Source organism: Artibeus jamaicensis, unplaced genomic scaffold, assembly GCF_021234435.1.
Source record: "Artibeus jamaicensis isolate MK-2021 breed Jamaican fruit bat unplaced genomic scaffold, CSHL_Jam_final contig_2790, whole genome shotgun sequence".
NCBI lineage: Eukaryota > Metazoa > Chordata > Mammalia > Chiroptera > Phyllostomidae > Artibeus > Artibeus jamaicensis.
The window spans coordinates 296031-318283 of NW_026521616.1; the positions used below are offsets into that span (position 1 = coordinate 296031).

At 35.9% G+C, this 22253-nt stretch overlaps 1 protein-coding gene across 2 annotated transcripts in view; it reads left to right on the forward strand.

Moving 5' to 3' along the window:
- The window catches only part of NLK (nemo like kinase), a 147547-nt gene that overhangs the window by 62620 nt on the left and 62674 nt on the right, over window positions 1-22253 (forward strand). For both annotated transcript variants that reach the window (XM_037162752.2, XM_037162751.2), the window contains exon 2: window positions 19281-19410. In XM_037162752.2, coding sequence (XP_037018647.1) covers window positions 19281-19410 — 130 coding nt within the window. The remainder of the gene's footprint in view (window positions 1-19280; window positions 19411-22253) is intronic.

Genomic DNA, 22253 nt, shown 5'->3' on the forward strand with positions numbered 1-22253 from the left:
ACTGGATTGAGCATGGGCCTGTAAAGCAAACGGTCACTGGTTCGATTCCCAGTCAGGGCACATGCCTGGGTTGCGGGCCAGGTCCCCAGTAGGGGACACATGAGAGCAACCACACACTGATGTTTCTCTCCTACTCTTTCTCCTTCCCTTCCCCCCTCTAAAAATAAATAAAATATTATAAATAAATAAATAAATACTGTTTGTATTCTGCCATATATTAAAAACAGTTAAGGAGAGCTGCTTCAGATAGTCACTACATATTTAAAGTTGTATGGATTTAATTAAGGGAATTTTAATGTATATTTACAAATGAGATAATGGATTTGGAAATATGCTTAGATTCTAAATTTTATATGATTATCACAGTGGTGGCAAATTAATATGTTAGTAGTAAACTTTTGAAACCAGATTCTGAATAAATACTTTTGAAAATAGGCAAAAATCTAGTATCTTCTTAAACTTAGCAGGTTTGTAGGTCAACTAAAGTCTCTAGGGAAATAGTTATAAACTCTTTGAAGAATTTATTTTGACCATTTTACTTGCTGATTTTTTGATTTATATGTTTGTCATTTTGTATACTCACATTCTAATTTTATTATTGGTTGTAGTTGCTACTTAGTAAGTGAACACTTCAGAATTCCTTTTCAACCCTTTGTCTAATGATGGATTTTTTAAAAGATTTTATTATTATTTTTTTTTAGAAGAGGGGAAGGGAGGGAGAAAGAGGGGAAAATATCGAAGTGAGAGAAACATTGATGGGTTGCCTCTCGTACATACCCTGACCAGAGACCAAACCTGCATGCAACCCAGGCATATGTCCTAACCCAGAATTGAACCAGTGACTTTTCAGGACAGCGCCCAACCAACTAAGCCACGCTGGTCAGGACTAATGATGAATATGTTTCCTGCCTGATGTTCCCTTTATTTATTTTTTATGTATATTTTATTGATTATTCATTACAGTATTCCCAATTTTTCCTGTTGTTCCCTTTATTACATTGTTCACCAAAACTACTATATTCTCTAAGAGGAGTAAGTGATTTTGAGATATAATCATGGAATAGATGTATGGCTGTTTTTTCTATGCCTCTTCTCAGTTAGACCTTGGGAGTGTCTTAATTACTTTTCTGGTTTGTTTCCCTTGTGGGTTTGTGTGACCCCAAAACAAATTGCTATCTATGAACATTTTTCCTTTATCAAAGTGGGGACAGTCGGTGGAATAAGGGCTGGGTTTTACTTATCTTTATTAATGTTCCAAGTGGTAGTTTTCAGATAGACTTCTTTTTGGCGGGGCAAACTTGACATTTCTCATCCTCATGACTCTGATGGTTAGCCTCATCCTTCCTGAAGTGAACTGCCAACACACAAAGCCAAGGCTCTCAAGGAGAGACTCAGGGTCCATGTGGAAATAATTTGCAGTAGGAGATAACAGTGTTGTAATCTTTTTACATGGAACCCTGTAGGTTCCAGAAAGCCTTGCTTTTTCCCTGGGATGGTATTTGGATATAAGTAACAAAAGAAAGACACTAGTTAAGAACAAACTGAAGCTGCCCTAGCTCTAACTCTATTTTATGGCTTTCTTATGGCTACCTTCTCTGAACTCTGACTACTAAAAACTATTGCACCATTGAATCCCACTTGAATTCCACTTGACTTAGCAGCCTTCCATGCTTCAGGTGGTCTTTTAAAATTTTTTGAATATATTTTTCCATTACCATTTATTCACCCTATACCCTCTTCCACCTCCACTCCCACCCCCTGCAGTCACCACACTGCTGTCTGTGTCCCTGAATTGTCTCTCTTTTTTTCCTTTTTCTTCCATCTCTCCACCCCCTCAAACCCCACCCAGCCCCAGGACGTCAATCTGCTCTCTTGAGTCCATCAGGTGGTTTTGTTAGATGTTTCCACAACCAGGCAGCAGACCATTTTCCTGTATTCACCTATACTCTGCATGATGTCTCTGATTGCTACCCTGAATCTTCTGAGTTCAAGGTTTTCTGTCTTAGCTGAAGGGAAAGGAAAGAGAGAACTCCTTTCACCCAATGCTGTCCTTCAAATTTATAGCTCAGAGGAGAATTGAAAATCCTCCTACCATGTAATATACACCTGAAATTCTAGCTGTGGTGTAACAGGTGGCTTCTCTAACATGGCTAATGAGCTGTGTCTGAAGCAAAAGCATCCCTCTTTACCCGAGATTTTATAGTTTTTAATGATATAATCTACATATTATATTAATCTATACATGTATTTAAACTGGTAATATAAATTGTTGTTTTATCCGAAGATTGGTATGCTTCAGGTCTAAACCTGGGATGGTGTTTTCATCTTCCCTCCAATTGTCTTTTCAAGTGGGAGAAAATATTCATTACTCTTCAAAGGGTTGCAGATGTCATTTGATGGTGAAAAATGGATTTGGGAAACAGTAAAGCCTCAGTCAACAGATACACCCCTGCCAGGTGTTTGGGGAGCCAAATCCTCCCCCTACCCCTTGTTGATTGAGCCATGAAGACCTGGTGATTTACCCATAGATCCGCTAGAGAAGAAAGCCCTGTTATCTCTCAGTAGCAACATTTGAGCCCACCCCCCATTTCCGCAGGTGGGTCTGGGTAGACCTTAGCCAATTATAATCACCCTGCTCATTTGGAGTCATTTTGCTTCCTGCATCATGCTAGCTAGCAGGCTTCAGTGCCCAGAGCCAGGGCTGCATGCACCCAACATGTGGGGAAAAATTAGTTTGCAATGTTTGATGTTCTTGTTGTGGGTGATTTATGTCATTTCTTTATTGTTCTATTTGCCATGATTAAAAATTAGGGGTAGAGCCCTGGCTGGTGTCACTCAGTGGACCGAGTGCCAGCCTGTGAACCAAAGGGTCGCCAGTTTGATTCCCAGTCAGAGCACCTGCCTGGGTTGGGGACCAGGTGCCCAGTCAGTGACACACAACAGGCAACCACACATTAATGTTTCTCTTTTTCTCTCCCTTCCCCTCTCTGTAAAAATAAATAAATAAAATATTTATTTAAGAGCTGGGGTAAATTACAATATTTGTCATTGTATTTTCCTAAAATGAATGCTTTCTAAAAGTTACCCAGTATTTAAAGTCTGTGGATTGTTGTTTAAGAACCTATGTGAAATACATGGAAGAATGATATGTGTACCTCACTATACCCATTTTATTGAAGACCTATCTCAAACAAGACTGACTTCTTAAAATTTTCAATTTTTAGAATATTTTTGCATATTCAGAATTTAATATCCTCAACTAAATTCTGATATGCAGTACTTTATCTGTTGTATATGAACAAAATACTGTTTTCTAATACATTGCCTTTTCAAAATGATTTCAGTTCATATATAGTGAATATACATAAAGCATTTATTCCAAAGCTTCCGTGGTAAAGTTGGGATGTGTGTTGTGCACCATGCTTCTTATATGCCAGCAGATGTGTTTCAGATTATGTAACAGGAAACCATGGGAAAGCTGATAAATGCAAGAACTAGACACCAGAATACTCAAGTAGGAGACGATAAATAACTCATTACCAAAATTTCAGTTCAAATAATCCAAACATTTATTGCTCTCAGTGGTTTAATAAGATAAATTTCTGAGAGAATAAAATATAGATAGTAAGCACATGTGCTTTATTTTAAATGCACAGATTTGAATACACACAGTTCCATAGTAAATATTTTCAGCATACATTTTACATACATTATCCTCAGTTTATGGTGCAATAAAATAGATTTGAGTAGCAAAACAGCAGGTTTTTAACCAGACGAGAAAGGGAAACACATACTAAAAAAAGCTATACTACTTGAAAAACATAAAAACCTCCATTAGTAATTATTCATCTTACAAGCCTGGCAAAGTTAAACTTAAGAGTTTTGTTCAACTGTACATGTCTATTTCAATAAGAAAAAAATGTATATATCTCAGAGGGATATAAGGATAGAGTAATATGGTAGACAAATTTAAGAAGAGAACTACTAAAGTGGAAATTTTAGAATAAAGATTTAGACTTCTATCTGACTAGATACTTGGAATAAATCAGTTGCAAAAGGAAACAGGACAAAATTTGCTGTAATCACTGGTAAATATTTTTAATATGTAATATCCGTATCATATAAATAGCTACTAAACACTTCCAGACTATTTTATGAGGGAGACAGATATAGTGACTGATAAGACCAGGACATGAAAATGAAAGCCAATCTTGTTGATAAACATAGATGGGGAAAAAAACCCTCTAACTTAAAAGTATAAATAAAGTGCATATTAAAAGGTATTTAACATTTAAAAAATACATTCACCATGACCAAGTGAGATTTAGTATAGAAATTCAAGATTGTTTTTGTATAATGAAAACTGTTGTCATAATCTATTCCATTACTAGCAGAAATAGTAAAATTAATTAGACCATGTTTGTTGACATAGGATACAGACTGTATTGTTCTAGGCTCTGGGAAGATACAAAGATATTTAATAGTAGAGTCCTTGCTTTGAAGGATTTATAACCTGGCAAATTAAAGAAGGAAATTAGTGAAAATCATAATATTCCCAAAATATTTTAAAATATTCTAAAAATCAACACCTATTTCTAAAACTTTGAAAAATATAAAGGAAATAGGTTTTCTCTATATGTTTTTAACTAAAAGGACAACATTAACCAAAATAGAAAAGGAAAGACATCTTTCATTTTAAAAAATAAAACAATGCTGTCTGTTACTAAATGTCAGCCCATGTATAAATGTTTTCTTTTTTAACGCAGTGAGGTACAGGTATATGCAAGAAGGAAATTAAATGATCACAATGTAAATGGTAGTTACATACCTAGAAAAATCTAAAGAATACAACAGCATAATTGAATATAGGAAACGTTCCAATTTTAAATTAAAAGTACATCCCTGGCTGGTGTAGCTCAGCAGATTGAGTGTGGGCCTGCAAACCAAAGGGTCACGGGTTTGATTCCCAGTCCCAGGGCACATGCCTGGGTTGCAGGCCAGGTCTTCAGTAGAGGGCACACAAGAAACAACCACACATTGATGTTTTTCTTCCTTTTCTCCTTCCCTTCCCCTTTCTCTAAAACAATAATTAATTACAGACAGGATCCAACTTATGGTTCGACTTAACAATTTATCAACTTTACAGTGGTGAAAAAGTAATGTGTATTCAGCAAAAACCAGACTTCAAATTTTGAATATTGATCTTTTCCATGATGCTGGGTAAAGACAATAAGCCACAGTTCCCAGTCAGGCACGAGATCACAGGGTTAAAAAACGGATACTCTACAGTGTTAATCAGGATATAACCCCACCGTAAATTTAGGAGCATCTGCATGTTACTGTATTTTAACAACAGATTATATAAGAATAAATATATACTTACAGTGGTACACATTAAATACTTCAGCTTAATGTTTGTGTATGTGAACAATAAAAGTTTAATGGCAAGCATAAAAGAAATTTGAATAAATGAGGTATTATACTCTAGCTAATGGGAAGGCCAAATGTATTAAAGCCCTATGTTTACTATATTAGTATATTTAATATTTAATCAAGTAAGGTACCATCATATCTTAAAGGCTTGACAGTAGCAGCATCAGCATTACTTGGGAGCTTGTATAAATGCAGAATCTGAATTCTCCACCCCAGATACAGTGAATCAATCTACATTTTAAGATTTTAAGAATTCTGGGGTATCCTTATATACATTAAAGTTACAAAGGCACCATGTTTAAAGAGATAGTTCTTGAACTGGCTAAAATCAGAGTCATCAACTTGTAAAAACAAATTCATTCAGGTCCTGTTACCAGCTTAATGAAATAGCATTGTTTTGGTTGTTGTGTTTCTTTTTCTAAAGCCCACCGGTTGATTCTGATATGTAAATTTGATAGTAGCTGCTTTAAAGAATTTGGTAAAATGGCAATAAAGTATATGTGAAAAAGTTGTAAGACATATTAGGTGATAATTATCAAATAGTATGGGTTAAAAAATAAGTATAGAGCAAAGTAGCAGTTCCAAAAATTGATTCATGGTTTGTATTGTTATACATGAATATATCATTGCATACATTTTAGGAATTTCTACATGAATTGGAATTAAACAAACACTGGTAATAATTTTTTTAAATGACAAATTTTCTGTATTTCTTTGAATAAGTGATTAATACATGACCTAGTTGGATAAATGGAAAAATTTTATAGATAACAAGGGAGAAAACTCTACAGCATAAAATCAGAATAGGGGGCTGACAAGTACCTCCAGTCATATGTAATAGACATGGCTAGAGCAAGACTTCTTTGCCTTGTTCCTGATCTTAGGAGGAAGGATTTCATCTTTCACTGTGAAGTGTTAGCTCTGTGGTTTTTTATAGATGTTCCTCATTAGGTTGAAGAAGTTTCTTTCTCTTTTTAGTTTAAAACTCTTTTTAAATCATGAATGAGGGTTGGATTTTTTGTTGTTGGATTTGATTTGTTACCATGTTTTTTTCAGCTGTTGTTTTCATCTTTTGTGATGTCATTGTCTGACTTTGGCCTTATAAAATGAGTTGGGAAATGTTCTTTTCTCAGTTACTGGAAGAATTTGTGAAGGACTGGTACTTTTCTTCTTTAAACATTTGATATAATTTGCTAATGATGTCATCTGAATCTGGGCTGTTCATTGAAGGAATATATTGGATTATTGATTCAATTTCTTGTCTTAGGTTTGTCTACTCAAGCTTTTCTGCTGGTTCTTAGGTCATTTTGTAACACTGAGGAATTGTAACACAGCCCACCATTCTTTTGACATTGGTTTTGTTAATTCTGACTCTGACTAATACGTAGTTTGGAGATAAGCAGCGGCTTATAAGAATCATAGGAACTAACTTCAAAAGATACAGGCTCCAACCTTCAGTCATTCCAGCTCTAGGAGATTTGCTGGCTTTCAACTATAAAACCAGTATGGTGCACATCAGACCATCACTTGACCAAATTTCACAATCTTTATCAGGATGGACTGTGCCGGTCTGTACATAGAGAATTTTTCAGTCATCTCCCCTTGATATCTTTGTTCTGCTTTCCCTCTCCCTCTTTATATAAACCTCAGACTTCACTGAGATGTTAAGATGGGCTTTGAGACAAGAGTCCCCAGTCTTCTCAAACAACTTTCCTTCTCACCAGCCCCTGTTTCACAAGTTTGGCTTTTGTTGAGGCAAGCAGCCGGACCTGAATTCGGTTGCACCATTAGATGTATGTTGTTACCTTCAGTGTTATTGCATAGTTCTCTGAGGTGCTGTTCATTTTTCTTCAGACTTTTTTCTCTCTGTTCTAGAGATTGTATAAATTCTAGTTCATTCATTCTTCTATATTTCAAGTCTGCTATTGGGCCAATCCAGTGAATTTTTTATTTATGATGTGTTTTTCAACTCTAGAATTTGACCTTTTTTTTTTTTTTTTTTTTTTTGGTATAGTGGTGTGTTGAGATTCCCATTTGTTGAGTTGTTGTCATTATATTTTTCTTTAATTTTCTAAACACAACTGTCTTGAATTCTTGACCGTGTTTATAGTAGCTGCTTTTGGACACAACATCTGGACCCACTCAGGGAGTTTCTGTTGACTACTTTCCCCTCTCCCCTGAGTATGGGTCACATTTTCCTCCTTCTTTACATGTCTTGTAATTTTTTTGTTAAAAACTCGATGTATTTGGCAGTATGTTGCAATTTTCAACTGGTTTGCAGTAAGAATTTTTAAAACATTCAATACCCAACTACTTAATTGGGGGCAATGATATCTTTTCCCTTAGAATGTCAGATAAAGATATGACAATAGCCAATACAATAATAGCCATCCACTGTGAATGAATAAAAAGAAGAGTTCGTGTTTTGCCATGTATAATGTGCAGTTATTTGCCCAGATTTTTGAGGGAAGAATAAGGGTGTGTGTAGTATGCATGGATATAGTGATTACATGCCATGGGGTATGATATCCATGGGGTAGGCATGGATAATCCCATGTATAATGCACATAAAACATAGGTATGCATTATACATAGGTGCACATTGTGCACTGCAAAATACAGTATGCTTATTTTTTGGTCAGATAGGCAAAAATATACATTTTTTGGTGTTTGCAGACTTTTAGTAATTAGTTTATGTGTGTCATGAGATAAAAAGGGTTGAAAGTCGCTGGTATATTATAACAGTTTTGGATGTGACTCCTCCCTAGCCCCTCTCCCACCCCTGAAGGTTGTCATTATTGCTATTATGGTGTATGTTTGCTTATATTTAATTAACTTGACATGCAGAATCTTTCTCCCCTATGAGGTACAGGCACTCAAGTCTCCACTCAGTTGTTTTGTTTTTAATTATTATTTTAAATTTTGAGCCTCACCTCCTTGACGTCCTCTGTGTGTCTACCTAGCTTAGTGGTCAGCAGTGATTTGTTAGAGGTCATACTCAACCCAATACCTTGAGCCACTAGGGCTTCTGTCTATCCTTTGCTGATTCATCTGTGAGTGTGTTCAGGAGCCCATCTAGTTTTCAGGTATGCCCCAGCTTTTATTTTCTGCTGAGCCTCACAGTTCTTTTTTCACATGTGGGAAGCCATGGTATGTGGAGTTCTTAGACCCTCTTCTGTCAACTCTGAGTACATACACAGCCTCCAGTTAGCTAGTGATGTGCATAGTTTACCTAGCCCTCTCCATGGCTCTCATTTCCAGAATCTCTTTGTTAAATATCTTTTATTAAATCATTTTTTATTGTTATTCTATTACAGTTGTCCCAATTTTTCCCTCTTTGCCCATCTCACCCCACCCACCCCCTCCACTCCCATAGTCAACTCCCACACTGTTGCCCATGTCTGTGGGTCATTCATACATGTTCTTCGTCTAGTCCCTTCCCCTTCTTTCCACCATTATTTTCCTTGATTACTGTTAATCTACCTGTCTTCCCAACTAGTACGGCAGCCTCAGGCTAGCAGAGCTATATATAGACTTCCTTTGTTCTTTTCCAGTGGAGTTTAATACTTTTACTCTCAGTGCCACTGGGTATGTAGTTTTTGCCCTTCACTTCAGATCACATCAGCAGCCTTTGACAGTGAAACTCCTAGTTGGTTTTCACGGACAGCCCTGTGCAGGTACAACTACGGCATGGACTCTGCCTGAGCAGGGGCCTGGGAGGTAGGTGAGGCGCAGCCCCAAGCAGTATGCCCCTGACTCCTACTGTTCTTACCCAGAGTTCCACAGTTTTTCATAAATAAATACCTTTAAATTTGTCATTTGATTTTGGTTGTTTTCTGAAGTCCTGAAATGGTTACTTTTGACAGTTTTGTCCAATTTTGTAGTTGTTTTTGGGGGGAGAAGTTCTGCTGAACTCTTCAGTTTGCCACAGCTGGAAGTCCTGCCTCCTGTTCGTACTTGCAATATTTTTGGTTTTGGTTATTTTTAAAAGGCTAACTAATTAAAAACCTGAAGCACATTTATATATTGTAGCTGCTTCAGCATTTTGCTTCACAATGAAAGAAGCCAGGAGATTGTGATTAGATTAGGAGCAGGACTGTAATTCTGCTGACATCACTCTCCTGTGGAATGCTTCTTAATGACTTGTTCTTGTGTAATGATGAAGAAAACATTTTTTAAGCAAGCAAATTCCTTTGGAATTCTACCAAAACAAAACTATTATGTATACTACTCTTTACGGAATGAACCAGTGGCACAAGGAAAAATACAAAAAAATTCATTGTGCTGGAATAGATATATATATATCTTTATGAAAAAAATAGAGCCTCTTTAAAATTAATAATTATACAGATTGTAATCTAAAATGCTTTTTTTAAAAATATTTTATTTATTTATTTTTCGAGAGAGGGGAAGGGAAGGAGAAAGAGTGGGAGAGAAACATCAATGTATGGTTGCCTCTCATGTGTCCTCTGCTGGGAACTGGCCTGCAACCCAGGCATGTGCCCTGACTGGGAATCGAACCGCGATACTCTGGTTCGCAGGCCCGCGCTCAATCCACTGAGCTACGCCAGCCAGGGCCTAAAATGCTTTTTTATACTAAAATTTAACTGGGAGTTTTGTCTTTACCTTTTTAGTTATATAATAACACATGCAGAAATGTACACAAAATAAAATATACAGCCAGTGATTTATCACAAAGTACATAGCCCTACAGCCACTATCCATTAGAGAGACAGGACATCACCAGCACCCAGAAGTCCCCTCTGCTCACCCTCGTTGCTATCTCACCCCCAAACAAGGTAACCACTATCTTAACATTTATGGTAACTACTTCCATTCTTAATAGTTCCTATCTCCAAAGTATGCATCCCTAAACATTAGAATTTAACTTCTCTTGTATTTTTAATATTATAGTATCTGTTCATTTGTGACTGGTTTTTTATGTTCAAAATTATAATTATGAGCCCCAGCTGATGTGGCTCAGTTGGTTGGGCTTTATCCAGCAAACTGAAAGGTCTCCAGTTCGATTCTGGTCAGGGCATGTGCCAGGGTTACAGGGTTCAGTCCCTGATTGGGACTCATACAGAAGGCAACTGATCCATGTTTCTCTCTTGCATCAGTGTTCCTTGCCCTCTCCTTCTGCCTCTCTTCCCCTTTCTCTTAAAAAAATAAATAGTAAAATAATAAATTATGTTGGTGAGTTCGTTTATGCTATTTCAGGTAGCACCAGTTCATTTTAATTGCTACGAAGTATTCTATTATATGAATATACAACAATTTGTCCATTCTATTGTTTATGGATACTTGTTTTTTTCTGATTTTAAGGATATTACAAATATTGCTACCATGAACACTATTTGTGTTTTAGTGTGAAGTACACATTTGGGGGGGTGTATACGTGTGTGTATACATTTATACACACTCACACATTGCTAGTTCACACTGTATACATTCTTTATTTTAGTATATAAAACCAACCTGTTTTCCAAAGCTGTTGTAGCAATTTACATTCCTACTGGCGGTCTATAAGAATTTCCATTGCATTACATCTTCACAAAACATTTGTTACATTAGACTTTTAAGTATTAGCCATACTGGTGATTATATAATATGTTCTTATTGTGGTTTTAATTATTTTCCAAATGACTAATGAAGTTAAGATCCTTTCTATATGTTTGTTGGTCATTTGTATTATCCTTTTTTGTAAAATGCCTATTCAGGCCCTTTTTAAAAATTGATTTATAGGAGTTCCATATGTATCTGGATAGAAGCCCTTTGTTCCTTATATGTGTGTTCCAAGCCCCTTTTCCTTGTGTGACTTACATTTTCACTCTTAATAATGTATAGATAAAAAATTTCCTGACTTTAAAGTAATCAAATATGTCAGTTTTTTTCATCGTGGTTAGTACTTCTTGTATCTACTTAAGAAATCTTTCCCTGCCCCTGTATCATAAAATTATTCTCCTATATGTTATCTTCTAGAAGCTACATGATTTTGATGTTCACATTTACAGCTGTACTCCCCCTGGATTTATGTTGTGTGTGGAGTGAAGTAGAGGTGGAGGTGCGGCCTGCTCTTTCCTGTGGCTGTCCAGTTGCTCCTGTACCATACACTGAAAAGAGTGTTGTGTTTGTCAGACTCCAGTCAGGAAAGAAATTATAACAGAGTTTAATATGGGGGATGATTGTTAATTAGTTGTAAAGTTGTTTACAAGTAAAATTGTATGTGTATGAAAAGACAAGACAAGAACAATAGGTATCATGAAAGTAGCAGGTAACACCTCTGCAGCCAGAGAAATAAAGGGAAGAGGTTGGAATTTTTAAGACTTAGGATCCCCATGCAGTAGAAATTCAGAAACCTAAGGAAAGGATACTGGTACTGATATCTGGCGTGGCAGATGCAGTGAGGCTGGTTCTGCAAGTTCTGGGAAAACTATAACTGGGTTCCCCTGTTGTCACAGGAAGGCACTACCATTGCTGGGAATGAAGAAGTGTTGCTAGTGTGACACAGGAACTAAAGACAGGCAGGAAGTCTGTGGGAAGGAGCAGATCCCCTTTTCCTCCTAAACTTTGCAGTCACTGCTGAAGCCCCCGATAGGCAAAGCCTAACATGGAGCCAGTTGGCAAAACCGAACTGTTTTTCAGGATGTTAGCCCCAGTATTTTAGAGCATTGTTTAGACAGATGGATTTTAAGCTAAGAAACGTTTAAGGCACAGCGTTCCTGACTGCGGAGATACCTTTATCATAAGCCAAGTGCCTGTCTAGGTGAGAATCTGTTTCTGAGTTTTATTTCTCTCTCACTGGTCTGTTGCACCCAAATTACAGTCTAAATTAGTAGCTTTATAATAAATTTTTATATCTGGTTGAGCAGTTTTTCCCACCTTATTTTTTTTCCCAAGAGTATCTTCACTGTCCTTGGCATATATGCATTTCTATAAAAAAACTTCCAAACCAATCTGTATAATTTCACAAAAAGAAGGCTGTTGGAGTTTAGATTAGAATTTCATTAAATCTATAAATTAGCTTGGGGATATAATTGAAATGTACACAATATTGGGTTTTCTAATCCATGAATATGGCATGCCTCTCCATTCATTTGTTTTTTATTTCTCTCAGTGTTTTTTTAGTCTTTTTGTGTAGAAGTCTTGCATAGCTTTTGTTAGCTTTAATCTCAGATATTGGGTATTACTGATGTTATTATAAATAGTATTTTTGTATTTAAAAATTTTTTTATTTCAATTTTATTTTGAAAAATTTCAAACCTGCATTTTTACTTTTGAATAGTCAGACCCCATTCCACCCACCAGCCAGATTCAATAATGATCAAAATTTGCTTTGTTTGTTTCAACAGTAGTTATTGAAGTATTTTAAAACAAATATTAGATCTTGTCATTTCACCTATATATGTTTAAATATACATCTCCAGAAAATAGGGACATTTTATTTATAATCATAATTCCAAGCCATATTTAAATTTCACCTTTTATTTCAAAAATGACTTTTTATTGGTATTTTGGTTAGTATGTTCAGACAGTTCGCTTTTAACAACATATTGGGACTTACATTTTATGTTAAATAATTTAATAATTCATCTTACCTTCTGAGCATTCAAGTTATACTAATAATATTTACTTCCTCATTAAATATTTTTTCCTAAATATTTTAATAATATTAGCCGACTAAAATGCTAACTGGTAAAACATTCTTTATGGCAATTAAGAATAAATATTTTCTTTTTTTTTTTGGATGACAAATTGTTTAATGAGTAAAAAAATAAATTTTTTTCTGATGTGAATTTTCTGTTCCTAAATTTATTACAATTTTTGATATTGGCAAAGCCATATTTTTGAAAACCTACCATGTGAATAAAACTGTTCCTTCCTGCCCTGGCTGGTGTGGCTCAGCGTACTGAGTGCCAGCCTACAAACCAAAGGGTCACTGGGTCAATTCCTAATCAGGGCACATTCCTGGGTTGCAAGCTAGGTCCCCAGTGGGGGAGCAGATGCAGTGAGGCAACCACATGTTGATGTTTCTCTCCTTCTCTTTCTTCTACCTTTTTCCTGTCTAAAAAATAAATAAATAAAACCTTTGAAAAATCTTTCCTTTGTCATCTTTGGTTAACAAAAATTGCCATTCTTTAATTTTAAAGAAATATTTGTGTTCCTTTTACAGAACACATCTATCGGGAGATTATCAATAGGATTAAGAGCAAACACATTTTTGTGTGACATTGTTTTTAGCTTTGGTTTACCCTTTGTAACCTCTTCTTGAAGAAGGGGATGCAGTTGTGAATTACTTTCCTTTGGGGCTTTTTAAAGAAACCTTTCCCTAATTGCAACTGGTTTTCCTACCCATACAACATTCATAGGACTGCTTCTAGGAGAGGGCTGTAACTAGTGGGCCTTCCTAGACTTGGCAGAGTAGGCTGTGAAAGTCCCTGCAGAAAAGACAGTATTGCAGCTGTCCTGCAGGCAGGTCAGACTCCTCACAGAGGTATTTGCCAGTGACAGAGGAGGAAGAGTCGCTATCTGCCCGGCATCTTCACCAAGGATGGAACTAGTTAATTTGTGGTCTAAAGAACAATAAATATTCCCAAGACAGTAGTAATTAGCATAAAATGATTTTCACCTATATTTTAAATTAGCCAATGATTATTAGTAGGGAATTGAGGAAGTCTTGAAAGTTAGATCTTATTCACCAATAATAAGTATTTGAAAATAAATATGACAGCCTGATACTGAATGGCTTACCTGTTCCTTTTTCCTCCTTTTGTCAGCATCTGTTTGTGTCTCACTACAGATCATAATGGTCCAGTACTGTCTCACCTGCTAGGATCATTGATATTTCTACTTATTTAAAATAAACACAGAGTTGGAGAATGTTTAAGTTCATATTTAACTCTTTCAGTTAAATGTAGATGTTTTGCTTCTTATCAATAGTGGTAGGATATAAGAAAAAGAATGAACTATTTCACTGCTTTGGTTTAGCTGCTGTATAAAGGCCTTTTTTCCTTGTAATTTCAGATAAACAAATTTGGGGATAATTTTTAGTATACTTTTGAAAAGGAAGAAACTCTTATATGTAGAGCTAACTCAGCAAATACCAAATTTGGAAACATTTAAAAAATCTGAAAACCCCAACTGATGGAACAAATTAAGAAATGAAAGATGAGAATTTTTGAAGTGTTTTGGGTGTAGACAGAGACACCTACATCAGTTCTACATAGGATGCTGCTCTGTAAATTATGTCAAAATATAAACAAACTGTAGGCTGTTAAAATTCTGGTTAGACCAAAATTGGTCTAGACTAATTTGGTCCGGTTAAAGACCAACGACATAAAAATAAATTCCTTATTCCCTATCCTATAGTAAGTATCCTTGAACATACAACAAGGTCTAAGTTACAATAAGATACATTTTTTAGACTGTTGTCAGAAACTTTGCCTCATAATTTCTATTATTTTCTCAAGCAGACTTAATCTAAATACATGTAAAAATAACTTTTAAGGAAATGAATTTCAAGATGAATATGAAGGCAGTAATCTAAATATTTAGAAATCTAGTTAGGAGGTTCTGTTATTGAGATGTGTACTGTATTGGTACAGTTGACATAGTAATTGTATGTAGAGCAAAAAATAGAGGAGTACTGATTACAAGTTTGTGAATAGAATTAGAAGAACCTGATTTCATAGTCCAACTTGAAGTGTTCTCATTATAAGTTAGTTGCTTTGAATAGTTAAAAACCTTATTTGAAGCATGAACTTTAAAACTGCTCAAACATGTGCAGAAAAGATTCGTTACATAAAATGAATGAGGAGCATGTAATTTCTTGGAGGTTCTTGCTGACTAGTTATACTAATTTAAGATGTAACATTCTAGTGCAGCGATTTCATCTCAGAGCACACATAAACTTATTACTAAGATTCAGTGGCACACCAAAAGATATTTTTTGGTCAATCTGACCAAAAAAATTGGTATAATTTTGATTCATTCACACCAGATGGCTATTGCTGTGTTGGCTGTTGTCATTTTTTTGATTGTCTAAAAGGGGGAAAAAGTCATTGTCCCTGACTAAAGAGTCACATATTGCATTTTTTAAATTTTTTTTTGCAGCACACCAGTTGAAAATAGCTGTTCTAGTGCCTGGGAAAGTATCCCCATAGTAAGTTTCACTCTTGTTTCATTCCAACCCTTCTGCTTGTCAGTAATGTAAGCAGATTTGTGGCCCTGGTCACAGATTCCTGGGATTAAGAAAACTACAACAAAACTACCACCTCACCTCTAAAAACTTCCTGGTTTTGGTATTGTACTCTTTTGACTGACTCTGTATCCTCTGAAAAATGGCTTGTGGGTTCTTCTAGCTGTTTAAAAAATAGTCGAACTTGTATTTTAAGTACAGAAGTTTGATGCACTTTGAGCAGATGTTAAGAAAAGACTTTTTCACAACCCTTGAACTTTATTTTTAACAAGTGTTTACAAGATCAAACATTAATTTAAAATTAGAAAATAAATATTTTTAGTGTAACTTGAATGCCCATGAAGGTAATCAGATGAAATGACAGATGCACTGTTTTATTTAAGACATCCAGTATTTAGTAGAGAAAGTAAGTGACCAGTAAGTGAATTGTAGTTTGAAGGTTGGCTCCTTTTTTCCTGAAATGAAGAAAGTTGCCCTAAATGTTGTTCCTTATCTCTGTAACTGGAGCTTTATTACCAAGTGCAGTTGGAAGGACCAGGGTATTGCAGCAGCAGAGAAGCTAAGCACAGCGAGCCTTCCAGTAACAAAGAAAAGAAAAGCATTCCTGTGTAACAGGCTTCCACACTTACCTTATGTGGTACTGTTCGTGCTGAACTAAAGCATCTGTTTCCTCAGGTTAAGAGAGAACAAACTCAATATGGCGTGAAATTACTGCACAGCCATTCACATTCATTAGAGTTATATTGTTGCCAGGCACAGGCATGACCGACTTTTGCATGAGTAATAAAGGAGAATGCTGCTTTGTGAATTTTACCTTAAAACAACAAGGCGCAGTACTGACCTTGAGAGAGCAGTTTTCCACTAAGGTAGGATCAAGACCAGTAAAAAGTCAGAAGTTGGGAAGAAGTATTGCTTTATGAGGCTTTTGGAAAGGGCACTGGGTTAAATCAACTTATTCTTTTTTTTTATTGTTTTAAAGTTTTTATTATTTTTATTTTTAGAGAGAGGGGAAGGGGAGGGGGAAGTGGGGGAGAAAAACATCAGTGTATGTTTGCCTCTCACACGCGCCCCATACTGGGGACCTGGCCTGCAACCCAGGCATGTGCCCTGACTGGGAATCGAACCAGCAACCTTTTGTTTCACAGGCTGGGCAACTTACTCATTTTTAAGTTGCCTAGCTAGGGCAACCTATTCATTTTTAAAAACTATATTGTGCTGGTATTAAAATTATTAAAATACCATTTGGCACTCATTACAGTAATAATTGATTCGGGCAAAAGACATCAATAATAGGTCAAAGTTTCATGAGGAAAAGAATAGTTACACAATTACAAAAGGAAAAAATAGTAACTTTGCCGTGGAGGAACCTGACAGACACTTCATCCAAGTGACCGAAGTTATCACCAGTAACGTAGAAAATGGACATCAGGTGGCTCCCAATGTGATGGGCTACAGGGCACCACTGCCGCGTCATTGCTGTGAAAAACACATGGCCTGAGTTTAGTCATGAGAAAACACCAGACAACCCAAATTAGGGAGCTCTACAAAATGACTAGCCTATGCGCTTCAAAAATGGCAGTGTCAGGAAAGACAGAAATGCTCATTTTCCTAGATTAAAGAAAATTCGAGACACTGAGAATTAAATGCAATGTGTGATCCAATATTTTCCTTCCCCACTATTTCATTGACGTTTTTCTTTTCTAGTTTCTAGCTGCAGAAGTGGTGTATTTAAACAGAAAAATATTTTTAGTATTCTGAATTAAATATTATAGTTACCTTCCTATTTGTTCTAGGTTACAGGATTTTAAGCAATGTTGTGGATTTTGGTTTGTTTGTTTTTTAAAGCAACTATCAAGAATGCTAGGTTTTTTAGCCTAGTTGAATTACATTTCAAACTATTGAAGAGTTAAACATAATAATACTTCACTGTTTTACCAAATTTTCAATTAATGGAAGAAAGAAGAGTCTTTATGCTATTTAAAAATAATAGAATGCACCATTTAAGAGTTTCGTAAACACTTAGAAAAGGAAGTAGTGATCACTAAGATGAACTTATAAAGAAGTCGTGGTATTCACAAAGAAGTTTGGTATGGTTTTTAGATCAGTTGATAATAGGAATGCTTTATTTTCAAGAAGGTAGCTTGATGAATGTCTGATTTTCTTGTGTACAACCTAGAGAAATAAATGGAGTGACTGTGGTTAATTTAAATAAGTTAATAACTATACCCAAGATTAATGATTGGATGTCAGTCTCATGGTTTCTTTTTTTTTTTTTTTTTTTTAAGATTTTATTCATTTACCTTTAAAGAGAAGGGAAGGGAAGGAGAAAGAGAGGGAGAGAAACATCAGTGTGCAGTAGCTTCTTGCACACCCTCCACTAAGGACCTGGCCCACAACTCAGGCATGTGCCCTGACTGGGAATAGAACCAGCAACCCTTTGGTTCCCAGGCCAGTGCTCAGTCCACTGAGCCACACCAGCCAGGGTGCCAGTCTCATGGTTTCTAATGCTATATCTGTTGCAGAGATCTATTCTCAGTTCTGTTCTAAACTTTAATTAATAGCTTGGGTAAAGGCATTGTTGACATACAGATGATATTTTTAAATGACACAAATCTGGGAGAGATAGCCAAAGCATTAGATGGCTGAAACAGAAACTAAAAGATAATGGTAGCTGGGAATGATAAGCAAGAATTTAACAAAATAAATCAGATAGGAATAAATTATACAAGGACAATCATTCATGGATGATGGGTGGAAGGGAAAGAAACCTTGTGTGTTAGTTTATGGAAAATCAATTTGCCAAATGGCTAATTGGCCATATTTAGTAAATTTTATTGATTTTTAAAAACTATTTGATTTAAATATGTATCAATTGGGTCTAATCAGAAAAATGGAAACCTTTTGTATTTCAAGCATAAGGAAATACAGGGAACTGGTGGTACAGGTGTCAGAAGGCTAAAGGGGGAAGAAGGGGGACACTGAGCTATCAAAGAAATAGTGATTACAGGAGGCAGCTATCAGACCAAGACCCAAGAAACAAAAGGAAAGAGGTTATCATAACCTAGAAGCTACAGCCATAGTGGGCACTTAGGAGGGGACTCTGTTCAAGTCCTGGTGGTACGGCAATCCTTATTACTAAAAGCTGCTCATTTATATTTTCTTAACCAAAAATTTAAATCATGTTCTCTATGTTAACCTAAATGTGATAATATCTGAGTGAAAATCTCTTCTATCGTGAAATTGGTTCTGAAAATAAAGCATATAAAACTAATTTGACCTGAATCACATTAATTCTCTATACTTTTTTCCTCCCATCTTTAAAATGGCTTTGCCACTAATAGTCCTCCTACTCCAGTTGTATTGCTGAGTAACCTCTCAGAAAGAGCAGCTGTTGATAGAACTGTGGACAGGGCTTAAAAATTTTTTAAAAGCATGGCAAATGACTTGTGTGGGCTAAACATTCCCTTTGATTATAGACATGTACTTTTTTAAGTCTTCTTTGTCACTGACATCTTAAGCATTATTAAGTGGGTTTAATACTGAGTTTTTAGGATAAAGATATTTGTCATGCTCTGAAACATTTAAAGAACAAAGTTTGGAATTGATTTCTCTGTCTTTTTTTCCTCTCCCCCAAATATTGCTTTTTTAGGTCAGTAACAGATCCAAGAGATGGAAAGAGAGTAGCACTCAAAAAGATGCCCAACGTCTTCCAGAATCTGGTCTCTTGCAAAAGGGTCTTCCGGGAATTGAAGATGTTGTGTTTTTTTAAACATGATAATGTAAGTGAAATTGGCATTTGGGATAAACTGTTTCCTAAGCATGTTTAATTGTATTAGTAAAAAGCAAAAGAGAGTGAAAAAAGTAACAATCAAGTTATTGAATGGGTTTGGAAACCTGCAACAAATTAACAATGAGCAAGTTTAAGTGAATCCTAAAGTTTATTGACAGATAAATATTAATTGATGTAAAGTAAATGTTAATATTTAGCTGAGGAGCAATACTAAGATTCAACATAAAAATAGAGTGTAGTACATAAAAAAAATTGTGCTGGCCAAAAAGTTCGGAGTTTTTTTCTTTATGATGGCTCTAATAGTGTTTAGTTGTCTTTAACTTCATTTGAAACAATTTTGTTAGATCATATTGTGACAGTTGTCATATATGCTTCATAAAAAATTTTACCAAAATTAGTGAGTTTTTGTGCAGCCATTTTAATATTGAAGATGGAAGAAAATATTTAATATTTTAGGCCTATTTTACTTTATTATTTCAAGACAGGTAAAAATGCAACTGAAACAAAAAAAGATTTGTACAGTATATGGAGAAGGTGCTGTAATTGATTGAACGTTTCAAGATTTGTTTCCAAATTTTCTTGGTTCTGTTGAAATTTTTGACAAGTAATTCTTTGCTCTGGGGCTGTCTTATGCATTGGAAGCTGTTTAGCAGCACCCCTGGCCTCTCTCTACCCTCTAGAAGCCAATAGCAGGAGATATGGAACATACTCAAAATGTCCAAATCAATAAAGTTATTGATGAGAATGGAAAATGTATCTTTTATTTTAGGAAGAAAACTAAACAGACTTTTGGCCAACCCTGTAGTCTGCGTGATTTAAGTGAAAATAATTGCCTCTATTTTATTTTTATCCTATAATATTTCTAATCAGAGATTAAGTTACATGAGGAAACAGATTAACCTCTTGAAAACAGTATAGCTCTTAAAATAACATAGGTTAGCTTTTTTTTATGGTTGTGTTTAAATTTGTCAAGACTCATGGGCAAACAGAATCATTGTGGTTTGAGAGATAGCTTCACGTTAATCTTAAATTAAAAGTTTGATATAATTGCTTCTCGGCTTTTTGTCTACAGTCAAGTGTAAACATTTGATGTGTGTAAAATTTACCAGGAGGAATGTCAGCATTGGTCTTTTAGTTTTCAGCTTCATGTGAAAAGAAGAACTGCCTCACGTTCTACATTTGGTGCTCAACCTCTGGTATTTTAATTACCGAAGTAAAAACTTTATCAGAAAAGTAGTAATAATTTCTTGTGAGTCTGATTGTTTGCACAGGAACCTTCAGAGCTTTGGTCAAAGTGTAATTGTCTCTTTAAGAAAAATTCATTAGGTGTAGTTCAGTGGATTGAGCGCAGGCTGCGAACTAAAGGGTCACGGTTCGATTCCCAGTCAGGGCACATGCCTGGGTTGCGGACCCAGTCCCCAGTGCGGGGGGATATGAGAGGCAACCACACATTGATGTTTCTCTCCCTCTCTTTCTCCTTCCCTTCCCCTCTCTCTAAAAACAAAAAATGAAATATTTTTTTTTAATTAATTAAGTTTGAAGTACTTGGTAAAACTATGAATATCAAACTTACGTTTTCTTGAAGCTCCTTTGTTTGAGGTAGTTCATTTATGGATTATCTTTCTTGAAATCATTTTTCTTAATCTTTTTTAAAAAGTTATCACTATCTTTCAGTCCATTGGAACTGCCTAGCAATGCGTTTGTTTCAGTAACTTTAAAAATATTACTCATTTCTGTTTTATGACTGGTTCCTCAAATTTTGGGAGTGATTTAAAAGTGAATCTAATGCTGGCTCAGGTTCTGCCTTGGTGCCACCCCAGCAACAAGGAATACATACCTTGTGTGCGTTGTCAGACACGCAAGGGAAGGTATTCACAATGAGGAAATATTTTGAAGGTGGCATCAGAAATCTGCTTATTGAGGTTGTCAGTGGTTTATTATATTCAGACCTGTCTTGGCTTCTTACAAAGGAGGGATGGTGTAATAGGCTCTATTGCTGTTTTTTCTCATAACTCATTTCTGTGGAGTAACTAATTAAGTCACACAGTGTCAGAATTAATTGAGTAAGAAAAGAAACAAACTCAATTCTTGAAAATCACACCTGTTAAAACACAGCAACCACTGTCTGGAGCTCCTCATAAGCTCAATCACAAGAGAGCGCCTGTGACTTCTGTGGGAACACTCAGAAGCGAGCAGATGGCTGGAGACGAAGGTGGCGTGGCACCACTGTTTTATACGTAATGAATTTGTGTTACGCTTTGTGATCTGTCTCCAAAGCATCTCAGGGCCAGCATACCTGGTATGTGTGTACTGTCTAAGAAGCAACTGGTATTTGATACAGTTAGGGCAACGGAGGTTTGTTAATTGTGCCCGGTTTCCAGAGTGCAGTGCTAGGTTATGTGGAGGGTAAAAAAAGTTTAAAACATGGTCTTCTTTTGTTTTGAGGGGAGTGGACCAGGTGCTTAACACTTATTAGTGTATGTCAGGGAGTGTGCTAGGTGCTTTACATATGTTAAGTCACTTAATCCTTAAAAATTCTGTCACAAAGTGCTTGTTATTCCTACTTGGCAGAGGAATAAACCAAAGCTTAGAATTAAGTAACTTTCCCAAGGTGGAGGTGGCACAGGATTAGCGTGTAAATCTGTCTTGCTTCAGAGGCCATATTCATTGCTTTGGCAAACGTTTATTGTGCACATCCTATATTCCTAAACTACATTAGCTTCTAGGGGTGTCTGCCCTCAAGGAGTTTGGTAATGTGATAAATACTATGATAACAGTGCAATGGGAGGACTGCCTGCGCGGTTAAACATTCATAAAGCATAGTCTGTATTC